General features: G+C 41.4%; 1 protein-coding gene and 2 long non-coding RNA genes across 15 annotated transcripts in view; 1 reads left to right on the forward strand and 2 right to left on the reverse strand.

The window, feature by feature from the left end:
• Positions 1-24185, forward strand: part of LOC139989207 (trehalase) — a 36307-nt gene extending 12122 nt beyond the window's left edge. For 3 of the 12 annotated variants that reach the window (XM_072007333.1, XM_072007343.1, XM_072007332.1), the window contains 6 exons: positions 11995-12078; positions 16835-17617; positions 17805-17938; positions 18434-18987; positions 19069-19310; positions 23066-24185. In XM_072007333.1, coding sequence (XP_071863434.1) covers positions 11995-12078; positions 16835-17617; positions 17805-17938; positions 18434-18987; positions 19069-19310; positions 23066-23207 — 1939 coding nt within the window. In that variant the 3' untranslated portion in view covers positions 23208-24185. Of the gene's footprint in view, positions 1-841; positions 1409-2668; positions 3131-9236; positions 9611-11994; positions 12751-16834; positions 17618-17804; positions 17939-18433; positions 18988-19068; positions 19316-19743; positions 21301-23065 lie in introns of those variants that run through there. The other 9 variants (XM_072007341.1, XM_072007337.1, XM_072007340.1 and 6 more) reach the window with 9 other exon arrangements.
• Positions 2873-4837, reverse strand: LOC139989224 (uncharacterized). Its single transcript, XR_011800290.1, has 2 exons — positions 4099-4837; positions 2873-3143 (listed from the first exon to the last, which is right to left on the reverse strand). It is a non-coding gene; the product is annotated as an uncharacterized lncRNA (long non-coding RNA).
• On the reverse strand, positions 5726-9154 carry LOC139989222 (uncharacterized). 2 transcript variants are annotated; one of them, XR_011800289.1, is made up of 3 exons: positions 8060-8665; positions 6619-7974; positions 5726-6259 (listed from the first exon to the last, which is right to left on the reverse strand). It is a non-coding gene; the product is annotated as an uncharacterized lncRNA (long non-coding RNA). The 2 variants fall into 2 exon arrangements; XR_011800288.1 differs by having other exon boundaries at positions 6619-9154.
• Positions 24186-27278: the final 3093 nt, after the last annotated feature.

Here is a 27278-nt window from a genome sequence, read left to right on the forward strand (position 1 = left end):
CGGTCACACAGAATCACTGACGTTAAAAATCTGTCGTTTAAGTCTACCATTCTTTATCTGCCAATTTATTCTTTATCTGCCCACCGGACAAAATCAATCGAACAATGACAATTAGGAAATCCGAGGTTAATTGAAATTATTATTGTGGAATGTTTTTGATTTGTTGCGTTATAGGGACAAAAGGCGACTTGAAACGATGGCTCGTTAATTACGCTATATGATATAATTTAATAAAATATAACCTATATAAAATACCACTACAAATTGCCAAAAATTTTGTCTATAAATGGAACGAGCTTTTGTACTGTTTTCTTTAATCTTGGTATATGTAATTTAATTTTAATTAACAAAAAGTAGAAAATTTCTCAAAGAATACCTATAAGTTACTTCTTGCATAATTGAACTAATATCATTATAATGAAACTCTACGAGTCACGAGTTACAAGTTATTATTACTAATAAATTCTCTTGCATCATAATAACAAGTCTGATGATAAAACAGACGACATTTTTTACAAGTAAATTTTATAAGTCCAAGATATCTGGATATCCCATTTCACGTAAAATTGTAAAATTGTGGAAAAGTTTAGAACCTATAATTTGTAATTTATCAATTCACTGACATTATTCGTTAATAAATGATTGTGCAAGGGGACCCAGTAATAATAAGTAAGTAATAATAAGTAATAGATTCTAGAAAACGAAACGTTGAGGGGAGTATCAGAAAAGTAATAGATTACGTAATAGATTACTGTAATAGATTACGGCAGATACATAATTTTTACCGGCGAAACATATCGATACGAGGGGTAACTCTATAAAAGTTCTCCCGATTCACGCCAGTGCGTCAGTGAGCAGTTGGACGCCGGAGCGTTCGTATCTCTCGAAGGTTACGCTCCTTCGTTGCCAGTGCCGTATAAGATTCGCGGTGGTGTACTCATATCGTTTCAGTTATTTTAATTATTCGAATAGCAATTTTCTCTCGTTTAAACGCGACGTCATTACCGTGCGTGCGTTATTTCGTGTTTGTTTCCTTCGGCCGATTATTTAATCCATACAATCGTGTTAGGAATAGTCGTGAAACAGATAGAACTGGTACCTAACCTCTAACGATATTAGCTTGCTGACAAGAGATATTCAACACTGTCATAGGCAAAAAGTCACGTGTATTGGAAGAGTGTGATGTTTAGCGTGCACGCGATTCTTTCTTGCCACATGTTTACGATCTAAAATTACATAGTGCGAATAACTTGGAACGAAACACATTACCGATGAGAATCATTCAAGTGACTCAAAGTTAATGTTTATTCTGCTTATTGCACCTCGATTTCTGCAAGGAATTTTTCTTCGACGAAATAGTGTCGAGGTTAAGGACACATCAAAAAAGAGTCTGAGATCATTACGAACGGTATGTATATAATATCTTTCATCATCTATCGAAAAATAAGTAACCATTCTTTTCAATCAAAATAAATATTCGTAAAAAGGCGGATTGTTGTAAATATTTATTATTCTTTTTTCTTTTTTTTTTTTTATGTTTGTGCAATTTTACAAATACCGTTGATCCGCTTGTACGATTCATTTTATTGCCAATTCAAAGATAACATTGCAATTAAGCGAATCGATTCTCGGAGTCACGCGTTTCTCCAGCGGGAGAAGATCGATCGTTATCGTTGTCGAGTTGAGTTATTAGAATGAGTTACCATGTGATTTGTGTAACTACTAAGATAAGATAAATTATCGACAGAAAATCCATTCTTTAAAAAACTCTCAGATTAATTCGGCGTGTCTTTATGCAGCATCAATTATCGCGATCAAAGAGAGGGCACTTGCGTTGTAAATGTACGCGGTGGTAACGTGTTCAAACGACACGTGGTATCTTCGGTTCCTTTCGTATCGATTCGGTCGCCCTCGTACGTTTAAAATCTATTTGCAAAGATCAAACTATGGATGGGATGCGAACCTTTAAAAAATTATCTTATTACGAAAAGAAAAAAATTAAACGATATTGAGAACGACTTTGTATCCTCCCTGTCTGGCGAATCTGTCTAATCTATCGTGCAAGAAGTTGGTGAGAGGTCAGAAGAAAAAAATTCGTATAGATTACATTCTCGCAATTACTGTTCGCATAATGGAAAAATATCCGTATATACGGTATGTAAATGGAAATGACTATATTTCGATGGTATTTCATAAACTCTTTTCCCATAATATATTAACCGAATTAGTAAATAAATCTATAACGATAAAAATAAAAATTTTGCTCGTTTATGGTCGAGATAAAATTAGTGAATGATTCGCATCGTGGGCACGTGGTTCGCCTTCGGTTGTTTTCGCTGATCCTCGCGTAAACTCGATGTCTGGCTAGACGCCACGATGCACACATACACGTCGATGCAAACCAGTTCATACCGGGTTGTCCATGAGTGTAGACCGAGTTTGAACGTAAGTGGAAAGATTAAAAAAAGAAAGTTCTTCCAGATAATGTTTCATTTGTTTCCCTTCGATATACTTCGTTACTCTACCACCTCTTTAAATCTACGCGATGCTGTTATTATAATTTATAGAAAAAAAAATTTGACTGCTTTTTTTCTGAGACACTGTAGACACACGATGTGCATGCCTACCTCTTTATCAAGAGAACGAGGATTTGGCAAATGTAAAAAAAGAGAGGGGGAAGAAAGACTGACAATCAGTAAGGGCGATAAAACGAATGAACATCAAAGAAAGAAGGAGCGGGTGGGATGAAGCGAGAGAGACCGAAAGAGGGAGACGGACAGGAAAGGAGAAAGAGGGGACGAGAGCGAAAGAGCGTCTGAGTCTGAACGGTGGAGGTTCACTTGGATACTCTCGGTCAGTCACATACGCAACGCGGAACAGTGAATAGTGAATACTTTTTTCTGTAACGAATCGATTAATTTGATTTCGTCATCAACGGTATCTACTGCGTGTTACTGCGTGTCTGTAGTATTTCGTTGATAGCTATTTGTATCGCGTGTGTTTTCGCTTTCAAGATTGTGCGATTCGTTTGCTGCTATCTTAAGAGTGGTTAATCGGGGGTGTGAGTGGGTTTGTTACGTGCTAATTTTTCCTCTTTCTTCCATCTGGTTCGCCGATAGTGTGGACAAAGGTACGTTTGCCTCCTGTTCAAAAGAAACACAATTTTATCGATCTATCGCGTTTCCACTGTTTCTCGATATTATCATTCGGAAACACGTGTTCTGAAGTTCGCCACCGCTAACTCGATTCCTATTGGACGGAAATTCAATTTTTTTTTAGAACGTCTTACATAATGTGTTTTTCTTATCTTTAATAGTACGTAAATTTTTGCAAGTTTCAGTGTAGTTCGGCAAATTGAATTTTTATACATATATGCAAGCGTTCAGACAAAGAACATTTTACACGTGATTATAGTTGTTAGACCAATCGGTGCTAACGCGCACATACTTGTACATGTTGTACAACTTTTGCACAGAAAATAAGAAGGAAGAATAGCCTTGAATTTGGTATTTCGCATTTTACGCTAATGTTTACTGACATGATCACATTGGAATGTTTCGACAGTCTTGCAATTTATCGAACAGATAATAAAAAACAAAAAACAAAAAAAAAAAACGATACTCTTTCGATGAACGTAGGGACGTGTCGAAATGCTATTTTCTTTCCAAATTACAATTTTTTTACGATGAAATTAACGAGGCCGTCCAAACAATATCCGCTTAACGATTCAATGAAAATTGTCTTAAGTAATGTCAGTATGGCAATGGTATGGCAATGTCACAATTGAGAAGTTGCCAGAATTGATTTCAAAGTAAGTTAGAGGGTCGACCTAATGGTATTATTAGATTTCATATTGTAGTATTGTGAACTATCGTATGGGAAAGATTCACGGCTTCTCATTTTCAACGCGTTCAATTATGACAGCAGACGAGTTAATTGACCAAAACAAGCGCATATATCACGCGATGGAATGCATTTATGTTGTACCAATATAAATCGAAACGATAGGAACGATCGTAAAATTAATTCGGTCACGCGTTGCTCCGTCAATCGTCAACGATGTTTGCGACCCGACGATCAGAGAAAGCGGATACATACGCGCGGTCGCGCCTTCGGAAGTCTTAATCTCCGATTGGTCGAATTGGTAGGCGTTGGTTTCGAAGCGTCTCGCGATTGGTCCAACCGAGGGGGCTCGATCCTCAGCGACTCTCATTCCTCCACCTTCTCCTTCTTTTCATTTGTGCTTTTGCATCTTTAATTAACAACTACGACGATTCTCCCCTAAGATTTGACGTAGTTGTACGAAGAATCTAAATATATCCTAATCCTTTTGAAGATTTTCGAACTTTTCTTATTCCAATCTTGCACTATTCGACTCATGCATCGCTTTTACACATATGTAAGTATGTATATACGTATCACGATGATTGGAGTATCGATGCCAAGTTCAAAAGGTCATACTATCGAGTGTCTGCAGATTTTACCGTTCTCGCATGTTTCGATGGTGGTTTTATTTGAGCGATACCATGGTCGTGACGAATGTTCGATCGTCTACTACCAATGAGCAGGTTATTTTAACTCTTGTGACGTAATGAGAAGCGCTAGGAGACTTTGTACAATCTCGTACGATGAGATGTGTGCTAACTGACGATGCAATTTCAGTCGCGGCAACTTCAATTCGTATAGTCGACGATAGTATTGAGGAAAAAACCTTTGTCGAAGTTAAAAAAAAAAACCAAGAAATTGGCAAGTAATCCTGCTACTACGGAGATTGTCTGGTTAGAAAATTAGAAGACTTTAATCTCGTAGACTACGGAAAAGCCTTTTTGTTGAACTGCGATTAAGGAGACAGTTACGCAGTGGAACTTGTTTTATATGAAGTTGGTTCAATAAAGTTTCATTTTCAGTAGCCAATTAATTAAGCTACTGCTGATTGAATTTACGAATCTTAAAGGTCCTGCTATATTATTTTGTACATTTTTCTATATTTTAATTTCCCATAAATGCATAAACATTCGCATTCTGATTATAATATTTAATTAATTATGAAACGAAAGGAACGATTCTTTTGAAAGTTGAAGTACGTGACTAGATCTACATTTTCAAAATGATGACTTATATTGGTGTGATTTTCAGTCCGCTGTTTATCGCAACAGCATTAGTATGATCTTTCGAGATTATAAAATCCTGAGAAACGAGCGATAAGCTTCGAAATTTCAAAACCGTGAAACAGCAATAATTCGAATGTTGCACGAAACACGCAAGAAGCGCGGGAAGAACGTCACGTTGCAACGTCATGGGTCGAATGTCGGATAGTCGCGTAGGTAGTAGAGAACCTCGACCGAGAAGATGAGATTCGAGTAAAAGTTGGCAGCTGTATCTCCGTTTCGTTTTGTCACTGGCCTAAATTCCGGCTTACTCTCGTCTTTTTCCATCATTATTTAAACGCAACTTTCTCCTTACAGACAATAATAAAAACTTAATTGGAAAAACAAATTCATTACATTTGTTTTCATTAGATGAGTTAACGATTTTGCGAGTTATCGGTAAACTAACGTATGCTTATACGTTTATAAGAAGTCGAAATGTATGGAAATAGAGAAAATATGCGTAATACGAGAAAATATATAAAAATATTGAAAAAGTATACGTAAATTTAATATAAAGTTTCTTCGTGAAATTAAATAAGACGCACGTTCGAATGCTTCTGGTGATATACATCTCGTTTTATAAATAAATATTATAAGCCGTTGTTAATTTTATTTTACATTTACATATACGTATAAAAATATAATATATTGCATCTTTATGATATATAAGGAATAGAATGTAAATTTCTATCTAGATACCACTTTTTCATTTGTATATATAAAAATATAAATTTGCATGGAAAATATAAATTCGCAGTACACTGATGGATTCACGAATTCGATTTTCAAAAAGAAAGTTACCGATCGATCCGAAAGCGGTCAATAAATTAGAAAACGATATAATGTAAAAAGATACTTGAAACAATGAATTTCATTTGGCTAACTAGCGTGTCATTGAAAGAGGGAAGGTCAAATATCGAGCTTCCATGAGACTTGATCATTAAAATCGTGAGGAAATTGTACGCGTGTTCGTCGATCTTCACTGGGGGCTCGTCGATGCGCGAGCTCGATGATTGGTCGGTGTATAACTTGACGTCAACGTACAATGAAATAATCGAGGGCTCGCGCAATTGCGCTTTATTATTTTGTTCCTTCCTTGCAAATCAGCCCTGGTAAATCAGAATTATCGTGATTAGACGTTATCGGCGAACGAGTCGCAATAACGACGAAATTTTTCCACGTTAAATGTTTTAAAATAGATTCAATCCAAATCAAACCTTACACCGTTCGTTCAAAAGAATAAAGCGATTTTTATTCTCATTCATCGGCTGAACAGATAAAAGAAATGTGAAGAAATATGAATTCTTTGATTTTAATCGAGTTAATTTGGTTTTACGGAAAAGCAGAAACAATGATGAATACGTAGATCGAAACGATGTTGCATCATCTCATGGTATCTACATATCACGTAGGCCTTCGCTCATCTGGACGCTATAGGAGACGAGACGCGACTCGACGCACGCTTTACCTGTTACATAGACCAGCACACATTTCGGTATACGTGCCGATGCACACGCCACGTCGCTGTATCTCGTGATCGTTTAAAATTTTAAGCAAACGAATCGCTGTTCTCGTCAGACAGATTCCGTTACGCGCAACATACGCTGCTGCTTGGACCAGTTGAACCGACTGGATTTGGCTCGTTGATCCATAATTGAGACATTCGTCTTTTATTACGTAAACGTGTCCTTTTGTTTCGTATACCGAAAGTTTTACATTACCAACAGATGTTTAGTATTCGCATTATCGACCACAACCGCTATTGCCTACTATCAACACCGTTAGCGACTTGTACATTTTGTTACGTTATCTCTTCAAAAGATGGAAGCACCAATGTTCTTAGCGATTTTTTCACCTTTTGAGAGTTTGGAGGACTCGTAACCGAATTAAGCGTAGAGTAATTCGTATCGTGTTACGCGTACATTTTTTAAATAATCGATGGGAGAACGATTCAAAAAACGATTTTGCATAACGAAATTTATTCAGTTAATTACGGTTAGCCAGATAAAAAGGAGGAAAATATGTGATCAATTTTATTTCGTGAGTTGACACGTTCCTTTCTAATCAGTTCGTGCATAATCGACGCATGGCTTGATCAGCATAACATCAACATTATTCTTTTAGTATTTAAGTTTAAATCATCATTACTAACGAGTAAATTTTTGCAGCAGATTCGTAAAATAATTTTGATTTTTATATATTTACCAAAATTATCTCGCATCCTTCTGCTTTTCGTTGACATTCAAGGACATATATTCAATTCAGCGATAATCATTACTTGACATACCTTTAAATTCGTTAATCTTTCGCAGCGTAATCGTGGCGAATTATTTAGCATATGTATTCGGTGTAAATATTCGTCAGGGACGAATATTCGTGAACGTTGATCGTTTGGGGTCACGTTCAGCGTCATACATATAGATCGAATCGCGAAAGGAAAGGAAGGGAAGAATATTCGGCCATTGTTGATTGTTCGCAACGCGTTACAGGCTACAGGTGTGCAGCTGTGTCGCAACGTTTGAATAAAACGCACGTTCGTGAATTATCCAATAATAGCAGTTTTATTACACGGATGGCAATTAATTTGTCGTTACTTTTCGTATACGACACAACGATCGACAATTATACGACTTATTGTCGTATCGTGTCCTTCTACTCTGTGGTTTTTTCACATCAAGCATATTCTCGTGCCTTGTAATTCGACCGAACGAGAATTTTAAAGAGCGCGCTACAGATTATTTTTCGTTTCTTTCTGGTTGTCATAGTTGTCATCGTCGTTGCGCCCTCTCGATACAGCCAGCCCTCCACTCCGACCTATTTCCAGCTAAAAATAGCCAATAGAATGATTGTCGTTAGAGCAACGTTCATTCGGTAGCCGCGTATCGCTATTAAACTCGAAGACTTTTTACGCGCAATTGACACCCTTCTCTCCCTTTGCCTTGCCTTCCTCGTTCTTCTTTTAGTCAACTCCTTTAAGCACGAGTCTTTCGCCGCGAAAGCAACGCGCGCGTTTCTAACCCCACTTTGCTGCCAACAGCGAATAATAAGCAACGAGATACGCGCAACATCGCTGGCCGCCGCCGCCGTCGCACGCACGCGAATCAGATACTTTTAACTTGAACCAGATCTATCGCACCTTGTCACCTCTATCCAATCCACTACTCTTCCCGTACTTCGTGCTTATTCTCTCAAACTCGCTTTCACTTGTGTGACTGTTCCTTTCACGGCCATATTTCTTTTTTTACTGGCAATTATAAACCACGAAAGAAAGCGACACGAACGTGCCACCTTTTTTCTTTTTTTCTCTATTTTATTCTTCCTTTTTTCTTTTTTGACCGACAGACCTTGAAACAAATACATCCTAGTATTACTGTATCACTTTCGACGAATAATAAGCGAACCTTGCTTTTGTTTTCAAATATCATAACGTCAGATTAGAATATGAATATACATTATGCTTTTTTGTTTTCAAATAGAGCAACGTTGAGTTAAGTTAGAACGTATATATTAATTTTGTGTTTCATTTTCAAATACAATAACGTTAGATTAGGTTAGAATATGAAAGTGAATGTTGGCTTTCGTTTTCGAATACGATAATGTTAGGTTAGATCAGAATATAAACATAAATTATGTCTTTCGTTCTAAAATACAACAACGCTTAGAAACAGGTTAGATTAAAATATATTGTTTCCAGATATATATGTGGACGACATCTGGCAAATGTCGTAGCTACTAGCTTCTAGCTACCGTCATCGTGTCCTTGACCGGTCGAATTTAGCACATAGATGGTTGAGTGTAAGAGGTTGGATGAGATTAGAATCGTGGCTAGAATCGTCGAGAGTAACGAAAAGGTGTTGTCAGAGGGGTAAGAGAGTAGATTCGAATCTGCGACCGTGTCGACGCGGCGCGGGACGACGGTGGTGCGACATGGGCCGATCGGGACCAATCGGGACCGCGATACCGGGGGCTCGGCTGTAGCGTTCCTTGCGCATTCCTCGGGCATTCCTCGCGCACGGCCTATCACGAGCTCATAAAGAAGCCGCGTACCTTCTCGGCCGATTTAGTCGCGTACCGTACCTATTGCCGCGATAGCGTGCATCGTGCACCGTACACCGTGCACCTTCCCCGCACGAACACCACCGACCTTCCATCATTCAAAATTCCTCGAAATCCGACCTATTTATATTCCACTAATCCTTCTTTCCCAACTTGTGACTACATACTTCGTTCGTTAAGTCGCGGTCAATTAAAATTGTTTTTCGTTATATCCTCGACTCAAGCAACGATCTGCAACAGCTATCGTTGTAAATCGGCCAAGGATTCCGGAAAAGCAAAGCTTTGGCGTTTGTGCCAGCAAACTATCGTCGAGTCGTAAGTATCGAACGATCGATCGAGATCTCGTAAGGAAGGAAGCAGACGACAGCGGTGTCGTTAACAGAGATCGAGGAATCGTTAGGCGCGTAGGTATTACGTTGCAGCGATGACCTTTCTGCGCTCGAAAATGTATAGTTTTACGATATCGCGTGTCCGCGTCGCGTAAACGATCCACTCGGCTGATCAATTCTCGTGGCGATTCTGTCGATTCTCTCGACTAGAGAATCGAATTGAAAATCGCGAATCGAATGGAATCGTCGTTGGAATGGCGAGATGCGGTACTATGACACCACGTGTACTTGCGTAAGAAAGTCAGCTGGAACGACAGACAGGTTTCAAAAAATGTTATTCGTGTAAATGAAACGGTTGGTCGATGCACGTTTTGTCCTCGTGATAGTAAACGCGTGAATGTTATTGCGATTGCGGCTAAATACCTCGTGTTTAATGGGTGTTGCTTTAAATTTAAACGTACATACGTATATTCCAGATGGAATTGGAGGTTGGTCTGTTTCAAACAGTCGAATCGAGTTGTCGCTGTTATCGCCATCATTGTCGTTACGGTCTTCGTTCGGATTACAGTAATTGCGATCATCATGACTCGGACGTGTTCGCGGCATAATGCCTTCGTGATCGTCATTCGTTTTTTTAATTTCCACCTGTTTTTTCATTCTCGCCAGCTGCACCGTCTATTTCAAAGTCGTGAACTTTCAATCGAGATTGCACACCTTGTCTCTATTATAAATCGAGAGATAGAATTCTATTGCATATTTTCGATTGCGTCGTGTTTTAAGAAATGAAATTTCCATTTGTTTGAAAGATAAAACCCTAACGTATATTTCTGATTCGTCGAAATTCAGATAAGAAGACGTCTAAATACACGTAATTTTCCCAGGTGAATAAAATCATCTGTCTATGAAGGATTAACACGTGCCAACTCTGTCGCTCGCCACTCTTTATGCAACATTTCGCAGCGGTTTCTTTCGCCGTTTCACCAACGGCCTCCAATTAACGAGATTGTTGGTGAAACGACGCCGCGATAAATCCTCCAAGCGATTCGCGATGTGTATTCAACCTTGCTCGTTCGTTTCTCATGGAAATTTCCCTAATCAGCCTAATGCGATCGCGCGTATCGCCAGCAAGATCGTTGGTCGATTTTGCGCTCGTCGATAGCGTCGTTTATCTCCCTGACGAACGTTTCTGACGCAAAGCCAGCGAAAATGCGAGTCGATCCAGATGGGCGTACACGTTGACGAGATAATCGGCTCTTCTTTCCGCTCGACGAATCTTCAACGTCGGTCCAACCGACGAGCGGAAGGAACACGCGTTTGCGATTAGGCGTCAGTGGTGGTTAGTAACCGGCACGTTATTTTTAAGCGGTCACACAGACAAAAGCTCTTTCGCCTTCTATTCGACGCCGCGAATAGAATGGCGCTATTTGTCCGGTTTCCTCTTTGGTTGTGCCGACTCTCGTTGCGGCCATTTCTCCGACTGTTGCATCAATTCCGTGGGTGGTCGCCCGCCTCTCGATTCCGTTTGATTTTTAAATAATTTTTTTACTCGTCGGCTCGATCGATTCCGAATAAAAAAATACATTGAAATTTTGGTTCAGACAGCTCACAACTAGAGTAATTTTTTTTTTTTTTTATTTAGGATTTAATTGTCCGTGGGGTTTCATTTAGAGAGAGAGAGAGAGAGAGAGTGAGTGACGATAGGAGAATTTGCTTCAAGAAGGAGATGCTTTCTACACTTAAATTGTATTTATCGGAAGAGAAAGAAAGTTCATTACACGATTACTGCACGAAAATTATAAATTGATAAGGTCTTTCGTTTATTTACTGAAAATATTGGGAAATGGACCAGTCTTCTTATTGTGGCAATTAACAAGAGACGGCGGCAATGATTCAGATTTCCTGGCGGTTAATGTGCATGTCAATGAGTTAACAAGGAAAAACGAGTTGTTACTCGGATTTCCAGTTTCTTGTACATAACGTTATCTCCTTTGCGATCGGAAAAAGTGCGAATAATAAAATCACCAAGCAAAGTTATGATCCTGTTTCTTACGCTTTACACATTCGTACGAGCAGAGTTTGGTAATTTTTTAAAACGATAACAACTAGGTTAATAAACAGATAATTTTGGAAACATGGAATAAATATTATTACATACAATTTTCTTTCGTCCTTTCTAATAATTCCCAACTCAAATTTATTCCAATCGCAATGAATCCAAACGTGCAGCGTTTAAAATACGAGATATCTCGTAGTGAGCAATGGATGGGTTAAAGTAGGATGAGTATCGTTGATTAAAAAATGTTAAATAACTAAAATGGAAAACGTGTTGTTCGATGCTTAATAGGTGTTCGTCGTAGTACGATATTTGGCAAAAGTGAAACGTCGTTAGCAAATCGTATAAATCAGGCGCGACAGCGATCACGTTGAAGATTAATCGAGGCACGAATTTTCTGTTTCAGGGAGGATGATGCGGCCTTGGAGCTGAGACCGCCCCGCAGACTGCGTCAGACGGAAGGTCCGGTACCACAACCGATCTCCAAAAAGTAAGAAAAGCTCTAATATCGTCTCGCGTCTCGACCTTTCCACGTTGCTAGCGTACTCGCAAACAACTCGAGTATCAGAAACGAAACGATAGAACAAAGCGTTACAAAAAAAAAAAAAAAAGAGCGAATACAAAAAAAAAGCAGAGCTTAAGCGTGCGAGAGGGGGGAGAGAGAGAGAGAGAGAGAAAGGGTGAAAGGAGGCGACAGAAAGAAGCGGACGGAGAGCACAGGTGGTAACCAGAGCTAAGAAGAAGGAGGAGCAGAGACTGAAATAGGAAGGACGAAGAAACGAACGCTTTGGAAGTGAGACGGTGTATAGGTCGTCGAAACTATACAGGGTATGTTGCAGCGGTAAACAGACGATCGAAGGAAGAATTTAAGAAAGTTAGTTGGAGTGGCGCGCTTTTACTGCCGCGTCGTTGTCTTCCGAATTCGAAGCAAAAGAGGAACTTGTTGAAAGAAAGGAAGTAAAGGGAGACAGTCGACCGAGAGAAGAAGAGGGATTGTGTGAAAGGGTCGGCCGGTGGAGAGAAAAATGGCTTGGAGTTGCACGCGCTGCGGTTCGACGAATATGCTGCTGAGTGCTACTACGTTCCTCGCGTTTCTCGTCGTTGCTCCGTGTTACACTAGCACAGAGAAGGCAAGCTACGTGAAACCGCCTCCGTGTCAGAGGTAAGTACACCATCTAGAAGCTAACGCGTAAAAGTCGCCGAGGTAGCCGTGTCCGCGATGCTCGTATCTCGAGCCGAGAACCGCTCTTCGCTGTCGCGTTTTCTCCACCTTTCTCTCCTCTTTTCGCCTCGTGCCCTGCCACGCGTCCTTTCGTCCCGTTTTCCTCGCGCGGTTCCGTTGGTGCGCGTCAATCGACGTCTTTTTCTGCCATCGAATCTATCGTCTCGCGCAGAACGGTCTCAGAAGCGGCATTTCGCGGCCAAAATCAAACTTTTGAAACTGCATGTTCGTAGCAAGAATCTCCCGCGTCTCGTAACCAGACTGCGGATATTTGTGTAAATACGCGGATACAGATATCTCGCGAGCACAGTTATTTATATACTTGTGCGTGTTATGAACGTTTTCTTATTTACGTGCGTGCAGAGAGCGCACGCTTTATTGTAATTTGAACCTTGAGAAGATGTATAAAAAGATAATTGGTGGTAATGGGCGTCGGCCTTTTTTATACCAATGTTTACACCGATGTTCACTTACACGAGCGTGTAAATTTTACTTCCAGCAAATTTTTCACGTTCTGGCTACGCGTACCAAATTTCAGAAATTATGGCGTAAGAATTCGTCTTTTGGTCGAAACGAACATTTCGCTCGCTTCTCCGCCATCTCTACCTTTATCGTTAGAGCCAGACGCTGTTTAATCAAAATTAACGATGGCCGAACATATTTCTTTTTTGCACAAATCGCTTAGATTAGTATCTGGACGTTAATGCGTGCTATCTATTACATAAAGATAAATGGACGTCTTTCATCGTCGAACAAAGTCATTGCCTGTCGACCGCGTTTCTTCTTTCATTTTGTCAGGTTTCGAAAGATACGTTCGTTGTGGCTTCTCGAATAGCATCGTTCGTCCGATCCATTAGTTTTCGCGTATTGGCATACACGTTACTTTCAACGTCGCTCCGTAAAAGCTATTGGTCGACTAAAAATTGCTACTCGAGAAACCAATACCGAACGTACTTTCCGAGACCTGGCAAGATGTAACGAGAAACGCGATCGACACCAATTGGTGATCATTCATTTCTAAGCAGACGTCTTTCTCGATATTATACACCATAGGAACAGTGACTGCAAACAATATTGGCACGCACCTTTATTTACCATCGCGAAGCGTTTTTCGTCACGTTCTATACATTTCATTCTCACAGTATGAAATTTAATATGGCTCGGGCCTAACCGATTAGCACGTAAATATTTCAAGATGGCGGGGCAAAATAGTTTCCGCGATCGCCACCGTAACTCCGCCCAAATACGAACGAACTATTTCCGCTTTTGTTTTATCTTACCCGTAATTTTTGTTTGTTTTATTCGTTTTATACGGCTTAACGCGCATACAAATCGATCGATCGTATATTCTCCCTGGCTCGTACCATCGGTGTCAACTCTAATAAATTTAGACGTTGCTTCTCTCGCGGACAGAATACATCGGTATAAATATGTTTGTAATTTTGGCGACGAAATAGCTCATCCGAGACCACCGTGTATCGTCTGCGCGAAGCTAGCGCTTCACGCGCTCGTTGCGTAACCGGATGACTCGCGAGTCCCGGCCATTGAAACGAGGAATTCTCGTGTCCGGCATTGTCGTCACTCGTGGCAGCGCGCAAAAGGCGATCCGATGATCGACACGCGCGATCTAATCGCGTGACTTTCGACGAAATTAGTCGCGATTCTTTCGTACGCAAACCGAACTAATCTTACCGACCGGAAATAGACGTTCGATCGTCTGCAAGTCGATATTATTTGCGAACGCGCGACTCTCGCTGATTCATCGTCGAGGAGAATGCCAACCAGATCGGTTCGTTCGTCGCGCGTTTTCTCAGCTTCCTCGGCGAATCGCGGAATCGTCGCGAATTACGAGATCGCGGCGAAGATGCAGCCAGCGAGAAACGGCCTTAACAATGAACTTGGCCGAACGAAACTGCGCGTGCCTCGCCTAAATTAGCGTGTTCCGCAAGTACAATGAACGTGACCTTAACACGCGATACGTCGAACGAAGCGAGGATCGTATTTGCGAGGTTTACGAGCGATTTCTCTTGCATTCGTTCGTCCCTACTCGGCTCGGTTCGGCTAGCGAGGCCGATGATGTTTCGCTGAACGTTTTTTTTTTTTTCGTTCGGATTAGTCGAATTGCTGGAAACCCGTGTTCTTTCGATTCTGTCGAGTATTTTTAACAGAAAATAAGAAACAAACGTCGGGTAACACGTAACGCGATGATTGCATGGTAAACCATTGTAACGCTCGCAGTAAGTATCGGGCAACGGTCGTGCAAAGTTTTTACGAACACGTACGCGTGTCTTATACGTAACGTTGTACGTAACGAAGTTGCATACATAAAATATGTTTACGATAAACGTTCGAATGCTTTCGCGAGTCATTGCTATAACTTAGAATCGACTAAATGCTTCTGGACAGAAATATCTGCAAAATGTTAATTACGAGCTTGATTATAATCTGAACGGAATAAAAATAGCCCTAGCTGACAGAGCCAAGGAAAAATCGGCTTTGGTTTTCAAAACTAATATTAGCGAGTACGAAACTGAAAATAACGTTATACAATAGCTTAGCGATCGCTGTTTCTTCCAAGAAATCCTCTAGCATCCTCGCTTGAAGCTAGAAAGCGGATTTCCAGCGAGACGAGCGGGGAATCCAAGTAAAACAATGGGTTTGTATCAACGTCTCTTAAACGAGCCTCGCAATAACGTTTTTCAAGCGTTCGAATTTTACTGCCGCGATGAACAAGGACGAGAGCTGAAACTGGGAAAGAATATTTCACGCCAAGTAAATAGAACGGTTTCAAGTTACTCGAATTGATCCGAACGAGGCGCGTACGATAGCTTATCATAAAGGTGGTAAATATCAGCTACGAACGAGATAATGGATTAGCCACGTTATCGTAGCGAGATCATAGTTTCGCGTTTTACAAAGACTCTCGTTTGTCGACGAGACGCGCGATAACCAAAGCACGTGCGCTCGTATAACGCGTCGGCAGAAAAATTTGATTATCACGATGGCGATGAAATTGAACGAAACGAAATGAAATTGGATTATCCAGTTTCGGATTATTTACACGCGAGCTTAATTAAAATAAGAGCCAGCGGGATAATTGATCGATCTATAAACAGATCGGTCACGACGAATATCGACCTATCGAGGGACCACGTTGCGTTAACGCGACCTATCGTTTGCGCCATCGATTTAGTTTCTTTTCGGTCTACTTTTTAACGTTGCAAAGATAGAAAAGAAATTCCGTGGATTCGTTCGACGTTTCTTCCATGCAGATTCCATAACTCGCGAACACTCGTAAATTTTTCTTTTTATCGCCGTTCGTTATCTCGCGCGAATGTTTCGAACGATGCAACGTTCGAGAGACGGTTCGTCGTTCGGATATTCGCGTGACACGTGCGAAGGACGATATCGCTGGGAATTTTCGTTCCACGCTTACATGGAAAAGTGAGACTCGTGTGGTCGGAAATTGGTCGTGACGTTGAACGGTACCTCGTTAACGAGAAGAATACCACGAGTACGGGGAAATCCGCGAGAATCCGCAGATTTCCACGATACGGATTCGACGTAGACGAGCGACGCGTATTTCTTGAGAAGATTTATTTCAATTAGAAAACTACGGGTAAATGGCTTTGCTACGATCTTATCTTCTACAATCGCCGTAACTACGTACGATATAACATCGAATAGAATGGAATATCGTCGCTCGATTAAGTTCATATTCCTAGAGCTAATACGAAGCAATAAAACTGTCGTTTGCAATCATAAATATGTTTGTTTGCTTGTCGCGTTATCTAACGAACTGATGAAACGCGCGTGAAATTGGCGAAAGAAACGTGTGGCTCGTGTGCGTTGAACCACAAGACGGCAATGGATGGTAGGAGCGAGACGCAAGGTTATCGAGATACACAGCTAACGAATTGTAGCTCGTTTCGACTGGAATTTGTCGTGCGATTCTATCGAACGCGAATGAATGGGAAAATCAGCGTACTGATGGGACATACGCGTGCGTTTCTGTGGCTTGCAGCGATATTTACTGCCATGGCGAGCTGCTGCACACGATACAGATGGCCTCGATCTACAAGGACTCGAAAACGTTCGTCGACATGAAGATGAAATACTCGCCGAACGAGACGTTGCTCTTATTTCGTCAATTCATGGAAAGCGTGGATCAAACACCGACCAGGAACGAGATCGAACGATTCATCAACGACACGTTCGACCAAGAGGGATCCGAGTTCGAGGAATGGAACCCGGTGGACTGGACCAGCCAACCGAAATTCCTTAACAAAATCCACGACCACGATCTTCGGAAATTTGCTTCCGACTTGAACCAAATTTGGAAGATGTTGGGACGAAAGATGAAGGACGACGTGCGAATCAACGAGGATCGATATTCCATCATCTACGTGCCGAATCCGGTGATCGTGCCCGGCGGCCGATTCCGCGAGTTCTACTACTGGGACTCGTACTGGATCGTGAAAGGGCTGCTGCTTTCGGAGATGTACACCACCGTCAAAGGAATGTTAACGAATTTCGTCTCGCTGGTGGACAAGATCGGTTTCATCCCGAACGGAGGCAGAATTTACTACGCTAGAAGATCTCAGCCTCCCATGTTGATTCCTATGGTCGAAGAGTATCTGAAGGTGACCAACGACTACAAATGGCTGGAAGATAACCTTCACCTTCTAGAGAAGGAGTTTGAATTTTGGATGACCAATAGGACGGTGGATATCGAAGTGGATGGAGTGAAATACACTTTAGCCAGATTCTTCGAGGAGTCTTCGGGACCTCGACCAGAATCCTACAAGTAAGTAAGTTGACCAGAAGGTCCTAGTAGGAGACGAGCGGATTCTCGATTTTCCCTACGCCGTCCTGTATCGTCCTCTTCGTTCTCACCTCTGCCTTTCTCTTCCTTCTTCGGTGCTTTCGTCGCCGATCCTTCGTCGCCACCGAATCTCCTAACGCGTTCTAACGAGCACATTTCTACCGACCAGAGAGGATTACCTGACCAGCCAAAGTTTTCGCACGAACGAAGAGAAGGACAACTATTACGCGGAATTGAAGACCGCGGCCGAGTCCGGCTGGGACTTTTCTAGTCGATGGTTCATACTAGACGGCACGAACAAAGGTAAAGCAGCCGCGCCTTTTTTTTTTTCCTCTCGAAAGCGAGTCCAAGTTCGCGAGTTCGAAGATAAAACGATTGCTCGGATTCGTCCCGTTGACGATCGATAGTCGCGTCGTTGCTGTTCTCCGCGCGGCTCTTTGCGATATATATCGCAACGCGTATTTTCAACGAGACGATTTTCGAGAAGGAAGGTAGATTCTTGGAAAAAAAAAGACGTCCCAAGGGATATAAGCGTAAAGAATAAAGAGGAGAACAGCGAGGTTACAGGCGTTTTTAGTTACTTCGTATCGGACTCTCGTATCGCTTGCGTCATTTCATACGAGTACAAAGAATCGATGCTTACGATCACGAAACGCGTAGCTCGATAAAACTTTTCATCGGAAGACGAGCAAACGTGCAAATACTTTTCGTAGCTACATCCGTCTCGAGCGTATCGTATCGTATCCCGTAGCATCACGACGATCAGCAACGCGGCCACTCTACGAACTTCTTGTTTAGGTAACCTGACGAACTTGAAAACGAGATACATTATCCCCGTGGACTTGAATTCGATAATATATCGAAACGCGCAGCTGCTAGAACGGTACAATCGAATGATGGGCAACGAGACGAAGGCCGCGTACTACCGGAAAAGAGCGGAGGATTGGAAACGAGCGGTCACGGCCGTGCTGTGGCACGACGAAGTCGGTGCTTGGCTCGACTACGACTTACTGAACGACATCAAAAGAGATTATTTTTATCCGACGAACGTTCTACCGCTTTGGACCGATTGTTACGACATCGCAAAGAGAGAGGAATACATAGCGAAGGTGCTCAAGTATCTGGAGAAAAATCAAATAATGTTAAATTTGGGCGGTATACCGACCACCCTCGAACACTCTGGTGAACAATGGGATTACCCGAATGCCTGGCCGCCCTTGCAATACTTTGTCATCATGTCGTTGAACAACACCGGAGACCCGTGGGCGCAGAGGCTCGCCTACGAGATCAGCCAACGATGGGTTCGCAGCAACTGGAAGGCGTTCAACGAGACGCACAGCATGTTCGAGAAGGTAACGCAAAATTCCATGGGATCTAGGTAAACTTAGGTAACTGTAAACGAATAGACGGTCTGTGACATGTTCGTTTCACAGTATGACGCCACGGTATCGGGCGGTCACGGAGGTGGCGGTGAGTACGAGGTGCAACTAGGTTTCGGTTGGAGCAACGGGATCATCATGGACTTGCTGAACAAGTACGGAGATAGACTGACAGCCGAAGATCGTTTCGTTATAGTGCAGAGCTTGGCCCCGCCAGCGGTCGTCGTTTCGACCGCCGGTCAAGTGATGACCGGTATTCTCGCCCTCGTAATATCGTTGGCCGCGGGATTCATCGGGTGAGGTGAGTCTCGTTCCCCTCTCGTCTTTTACCTATCACAGCCTTAGCTTAATTCCGTACGGGGATACGTGTGTCGATGGTACTTATCACCGCTGGAAAGAATAAAAAAAAAAAGGTGGAAAATTTTAATCAGATTCAAAATCTGCCTACGTACGTTTACATCGGCGAAACAGAAATTTCACAATACCTAGGAATCGTGATAAATTATTCCATTCGTACAGACATCTCTTTCTCTCTCTGGTTTTCCAACTAAGAAACAAATAATCGACACCCAGCCGTTCTATTGCAATTAAATATCGTATCACGTGGGTATTTTTCTGTTGGACAAGTATCTCGTACACGTATCACACGGTACACGCGTGGAATTAGCTATGGCCTTTCTATCGCTGAATAATACGTCACTCGTCTCTTCTCTTTGCTTTATGTTTCAGATATCCTTACGTGCGCGGTCTGTCGCATCTATCCGTCTATCCGTCGATCTGTAGGGGAATCTTTGCGAAATCAAGCCGTCTTTTATCGTTACTATGTAGTAGTATTAATCGATCGTAAACGCATAGATCCAAGAATTATCCCTGTTTGCTATCGATCGTTTTTTCCCTTTGCGTTAACAGCTCGACGTCCAAGGGAAAAGCCGAGACGTATCTTGGCTATTCTTACGGTTATAAACGGTTTATCCAAAGTCGTAACGTTTCCCTGTTGCCGTTAATTTTAGCAATTATCTCGAACGAACGTCGCTCGAGATTATCCATGATATTCCTATCGAGCGCGGTATCGTGACAAGCTACAACATATTTCTCTGTTCCATCCCGTGTCTCCGCATCGTGTCGCGTGCAATATTCTGTGATTTTCGTAACGCCTCTTCGCTGGTCGAGGACGCGCTTCTACGACAACGATCTTTCGATCGGTTCGACTCGGTTGGCTCGCGGATCAGACCACGTGCGCATTAACGCGTACGTTAATTCGCGTAAAGGAATAGCCGAACGAGGGATTTCGCCATAACTTTCAGTATTAATTGAGTTGTATAGCTTCGCGTCGCCACCAACGTATCCAGCTGAAAAGCGAACCACATTTTCATAACAACGGTGTAAGGAAATGTTGTAGGAAAGGGTGGGAGGAGGAGCTTGTATAAAGCTACGAGAGAGCTTACGTAAAGTATGTATAGCACGGATAAAGTACGCGGAGTATTCTGAGAAGTATTCTATTTTTCAATTAGACGCGTCGCGTCTAAACGTTATAGACAAATGTTGTCGACTTTGACAAACGTCAGCTGTATTATTGCATATACTATGGTGAAAGAATGGAAAGCGAGGATAGTAGCGTCTTGTAGTAGATCTTGTCTAGTCAATCCGCCGACCACCGTGCTACATCGTGAGTGTACCAAAGAGGCCTTATCAAGAACCCATCTCCGAACCATGCTACTGCTCGAGAAGTATTTATTTTTCTACGTTTCGCGGCTAGCAACGACCGTTCTTTATTGGAATAATCGCTACTATTAGATTTACGGGATCTCCAAGTATCGGGTAATATAGCGTGTAAGTTCGCTTTTAAGTATCGACACGTTGCATTAGCAATACGTCAGCATTTGTCGTCTTAGTTTTCAATATATTTATTTAAAGGGTATCGAGTTAACGTAACAGAGTATAGCGTTCGCTGGTAACGCTCGACGCTTACAATTAGACCAACTATTTCGCGATAGTAGTTGAATCGTTCGAATAAATAAAGTTTATTAGTATAATAGGCTGGTTCCACGCGTTCTGGCGGGTCGTTGATCGATCCGTAAAACAGGACGAGGGTGATGGTTGCAGGACGACGAAATGAAGTAGGAACGACAAACGAGACAGAGTAAAAGAAACGTCGCTCGTACGAGAAAGGTAAACGGAGACCGTCCTCGGTTGTTTCCGGTCAACGATATCGGCATGCTTCCTCTTACCTAGATTTACCTGCGTGTGTGCTGATTTTTAAATAAAGAGTATATATTAATCAGAAAATTTACCTAACCTGTTCCTCTAAAGTTGCGTTCTCATTGAAGCGATCGAGCAACGAGGATCTTCTTTTTCAAGTTCCATACTGTATGAAATAGCTACGGGTCGTTCTTTCGTGTTCCCTCGCGTTTCTGTTGTTAGCGAAGAAGCTAAAAGTAAGAAACACGCAGCAACGCGTTGCAACAGAAACAAACGTTCATTCAGCGTGTACAGTTTGTTTTACAACGCATTTGGGCGTAGACAATTTATCGAAAACAACTTTCGCTTTGAAATCGAAAAAGAGAACTCCATACGTGTAATTTTACGATTCGATATTTGTCGAGTTCCGTTCGGAAAATGCAGCAACGACAGGCAAGGAAAAGCTGCTCGGTATTGCTTCAGCGAAGACGCAGCCTATCGTCTCTCCGATAGATTTATCCCTTTGAACAAATCCAAATCCATTTCGCATATCCATTTAAATAAATTCGCACTTTTCCAACTGCAGCTATTTATTCGCGCCACTGTCCCGGTTGATCGTGCTGAAAAACAACGCATAAAAGTGAACGTGACTCTTTCTCGCATAACATTTCTCTTTTATCTCTTTCCTCTGTTTGTCTTTGTTATCGTTAAACGCATAAAATGGATTCATTTGGAGAACGCGGAATGACGACGTTAGAACTCGATCGTATTGTCGAGACAATCGACATTGACTGTCTGACGGTTACGCCGATTTCATGGCGGCGCACGGAACACAGGAAGTCGCGAATGATATACGTAACACACGCTCGCTATATCGCGCCGACGTAACGTAACCGATCGGTAAACCAACGCGAAACAACATTTTCTCGTCGCCACTCTTCGATTCTACACGATCCACGTAATCTATCGTTGTATTTTATTAGCAAACGGATAACGAAAACAATTCGTTCGATCGTTCGAACATCGAACGAAAGTTTACTAGTCGTTTGATCGTTTATCGATAAAACAACGATACGTTTCAAGCGTTGGTCGCGTAGAGTCGCGTGAATCCCATGGACCTACCATTAACATACATACACTCACATACGATGGCTCATGAAAGTATTCGAACACTCGTAGAAACTCTTTTGGAATATATTATGTATGTTATGAAAAAGATTTTGCAGGACACGAGATGATCGAACAAGTTTGAAAAAGTTACAAGATGTTTCTTGCAAATATACCCTTCGTTAGAGCTATTATTTAAACAGTGTATCTTCTATATTATTATTATCGTTTTTAATGTATTTAAATTATATTACATTTTTGCAAACTATATGCTCACAGCAAATATCTTGTAACTCCTATGCAAATTTTTAGACTTTGCTTTCAAATTCTATCACCGTGATTACGATACGTGTACTTCGTTATAAAATTTCGAAAAGTTTCGCATGTTGTACGTATATGCGTAATATGTTTAAAAATATTTTCCACGATAAACGTTTAAATACTTCCGCGAGTCAAATACTTTTCTCATCACTGTACGTACACGGGTTCGTACGGACGTGACGGGAACGCATCGTCGAAGCACTTGACACGAGTTCTCACAGAATCGATCTTCAAGATGGTGTATCTTCCTTAACGCGTATATCGCCAATTGCGCTTCGTGTGTTGCTGAAATATTACAGAACGATATTACGCGATTCCCTCGACAAAGTCGATAGCAAACGGTGGACGATTCTTAAATACTTCGCACAACGATACGAATCGATGGAATAGGAATTAGGAATCGCGATAGACAATCGACTAATCGAATCGTTTGCTACGTTTACAGAATGGTGGTTTACAAAAGGCGACACTATTATGTTCCTGGACCGTCGACGATGCCAAACAAGAGAAAAGTGATCTCACCGACCGGAAACGTTTATCGAAAGAGGATCGCCTACACTGAATTGAAGGACATGAACAATGATTGACGACCGTTGCTCTTTTAGAAAGCCGATTCGTTTAAAGAGACTCTTAAAACGCAACAAGAGCACAAGAAGACCGGGGATAGGATAAAAGGAGCGCAGACGCAAAAAGGACACCAACTAGAAACCAGAAACCGTCGATTACTGACTGATCGCGATCAAGATCGATCGTGAATCAACCAACGAAGATCGTCGCTTTCGATTTTCTCGCCAAAGGCTAGAAAGCTTGGTAACAATTCGTGTGCGGTTTCAGATCGTCCGCGCACGATTCGACTACGCGAACATCATCGCCGTTGATTCGCGCACGCATCCATCGCGGTGAATCTTCCGACTCGAACGTTTTTACGATCGGATATTCGTAAGAAAAGTTCGCACGTTGGTCGTGCGTGATCGCGTCCGTCTCAAGTTCTTTTTCTCTTTCTCGGTTTTCAGTTCGGTAAGTGGATCGCGCGCGCTACATTCGCGGGGAAGGTGATACGGTAGCACGGTGACACGTTAACGACTCTTTGTAGGACGACTCTGTCGCTGATAGACATAAAGCGCGAAAATTCGACTTCTCCGAAGGAAAACGTTAGAGAAGAGACGGCAGTGCGGAACGATTTGGAACGCGACACAGCGTGGCACTAAAAGCCGCTGGAAACCGTGCGTTTCGCTCGCCAAGCTTCGCCGCGACTTCGACGGGTGTCCGCTCGCGACGTGGGCTCCCCCACTTTAACCCTTCCCTTCCACTACGCGCTCGGCCTAATTACACGACAGCTATCTTTATTGCGATCACGCGCTTATCCTTCTCGAATTACCTTATAATTTCGAAACATACTGGCGACGAGCGGAACTCGCGAAATTGAACACGGATGATGGTGTGAAGAGCTGTGCTGTGCAAGAATCGAAACGAGCGACAACGTGCGTGCGTTGAAGCTCGGATGAAGAATGTGCGACTTTGCGACCAAGCTTCGTGGCACGTACTTCCACGTTTATTGTTTATAGGTGAGTTTAGATAATTGATTCTGTTGATAAAAATGTCGTATCTTTGAGGATATTTTTGTATAAAGATCAGCTTGTACGTTTAGTGAAAATCGCGTTCTAATTGCTATTTACCATCCGGGATAATTCGCTTGAACGTTGTTATCGACTTGTATAAACGAGTCGCGCAAAGTTGCCGCAAGGTGCGCATCGCTATCCGGAAACGGTGACGAGATGAACGATCGATTACCGACGACGACGAGATTTCGCAAGAACCGGTCTTCGTGCTTCGTATCCGTCTAATCGTAAAAGATGCATCGAGCTATCCTCGTTCGTTTGTGACGACCGAATCGAAACAAGAGACGTCGTTTCTAATCCGAACTCTATGCTCGCCCAACTTTTCTTGTAAATAGTAATGCGTGTTTTCGTTGTTCGACGATTTGGAACGTCGATACGCGGAACGTAATTGGCCAAACGTATAAGACAATTTGAAACGTTACTTCGACTACAATCGTTGTTTATAGACAGTTTTACGTATTAAAAAGCTCGAACGAACAAAATATAGCACGGTCACGGAACGAGTTATTGACGAATCGTCGTCGAAGCGCGTCAACCGACGAATCGAAGATCGACTGGTTCGAGACTGAAGAACGTTACCGCGATATCTGCATCTTCCGATAATCGCGATCGATCGCCGGCCGACGAGCATCGACCAACGAGCACCGCGTCTTAATGATTTTTGACACTGTTAGTTTTATTGTGAGCGACGCGAATATTATATATATATATAGATAGATAGATAGATAGTTAGGTAGATAGATAGAGAATTTTGTGTTTGCGAGTGAACGAAAAATCGGCCGAGAACCGATGAAGAATGATCGCGGTTGATCCTAAGAGGAAATTTACCGCATCACGAAGGATGACGACGCGGTCGGATGGACTCGATCGTTAGCTGCGATTGTTTCGCGCACGCGCATGCCTATTTTGAAACCATCGCGCGCCGTCTTACCGACGAAAATTCGCTCGAAACCTGTACATATTTTGCGGTGAAATAAATCTGTTATTTTCGCGTTACCGTTTAACGACAAAAACGAATCGCCTGGTTCGTTCAGGATGCGCCGAGTCAGGATGCGCATCATGTCTAACAAGCAGGATATTAAGAAACTATATTTGCGATTTGCAGATAAAACGGAACCGGTAAGAATCGAACGATTCCTTTTCCTGCGAATATCACAATTTTCAACGCCTTTTATTGGATTGTTCGAAAAGTTCGTAGCATCTTTATTACAAATTCCGTCTATCAAATAATGAAATGTTTGAACAACTATACTATTCTTGGTTGGATTATAAAGAAAATTAGGAAGAAGTATCCAAAATTTGTTAATAAAATGTGTTTCTCTTTTTCAGTGGGACAATGTTAAACGTTATACATTCAAATTTTGAATCGTATCTAGAATGTTCGTCTCTACCGGCCTCCTTATTATTTATTGTGATCTTATCTTTCTTAACTCACATTACGAATTTCTCGAACAGTCTAATTTGTTATTAAATTCCTTCCATTAACGACAACAAACTTCAAGAGATTTTTCGCAAAAGATATCGTGGCTTTTTACCATCGAAGATGTTACTGTTCCCAATTTAAGAGGAACCACACGATGTATTTTACTTAACTAAACTATTTTCTTCTTATTTATTTATATATTGTTCGTCCTTTAAAGCGTCATAACCCACGCGTTTTCTTTTATTGTTTAATCGCGTCGCAGAAAAGCACGATTCTACTTTACCATCGCATGAAATGAACGTTATCGACAGATTGCGAATGTTTACACAAATATGTATCACACTGAAACATAAATATAGATTTCTTTCAATTATTAAATGCTATAAACTATGCTTTACTCTGAATATTTTATATATTTTTCTCTTTTATTCTCCATAAATGCATAAATATTCGCAACCTGGATATCAACAACGATCAGTTCTTGCGACAACGAATCGAACGACAATTTTGACACACACTGTGTATATGATACTTTGATCATTGTGATACTTGGAAATAAGTAACTACCCACGTGCCGTTATATATGTATTACGTTTCTTACATCTTAATTCTCTTTTCCCCGTTCCAAACTTCTTGTTTCTTTCGTTCGCATTTGAAAACTATGTATAGAGGAAAAACACGATAAGACGTATTTCCCATTTCTTTTCTATAATGCTGTAGTTTTAAAATTCATTACGCTATTAATTAATCTTGCGTTATCAAAATTCTTCTTTTATTTAATATTTATTCTAAACATATATTTTTCCATTTTATTCATAGTTTGAAAAACACTGCTCGAAGTCATTAAGGTATTGAACATATTAAAATTTTCTTTATCTTAACAATCATACTTCTGGCTATCCATATCTGTCAGATTCTTTCCAGTTCTAATTATTTTATAGTAAAATATTCCTTTCCGATTTTAATACGATAATAATTAACATCGAAAAATCAAGAAAAAAGTACTTATCATGTTTTCTCTTAAGACCTTAATTCTTAAACGAATCGGACATCGCGTCCTTTTATTTTCTTCGAACGATTCTAATCGCGAGTGCGTAACAAAATCATCGAAGGGGTTTCGTTCCTATCGATCGTTCGATTGTTCATGACTGACATCAACGCCATCAGATTGATGATAAAAAATCAATTCTGAATTCATCTGAATGCGAATCTAGTATTTTTTTAACCCTTAGAGAACTAATATCTCGTGGGAATACTTGTATATGTGTGTGATGCGTGTTTTCATGATCATCGATGTAGTGTAAACAGGAATATTCGAAATCTAAAGATGGCTGCAACCGCGCAAAATATGTACACCCGCACAGATATGTTCATTAATAGCAGAAAAGAAAAAGGAAAAAAGAATATAGAAAGGAAGAAAGAAAAGAAAGAAAGGAAAAAAAAGCAAATGGTTATGATACGCTGGCGTATCGTTTCAATGTTTCTAAGAAGATTGCCGAATCCGTCTGCTTTTTTCTTTCTTTCTCCTATGAATGTACATGTACATGTGTATCAGCAATTGTATATTTTAACAAAATATGCTCGTTTGGTAAATAAAGCTCAAGAGAAAAGAAAAG

The sequence above is a fragment of the Bombus fervidus genome, chromosome 7 (assembly GCF_041682495.2).
Source record: "Bombus fervidus isolate BK054 chromosome 7, iyBomFerv1, whole genome shotgun sequence".
Lineage (NCBI taxonomy): Eukaryota > Metazoa > Arthropoda > Insecta > Hymenoptera > Apidae > Bombus > Bombus fervidus.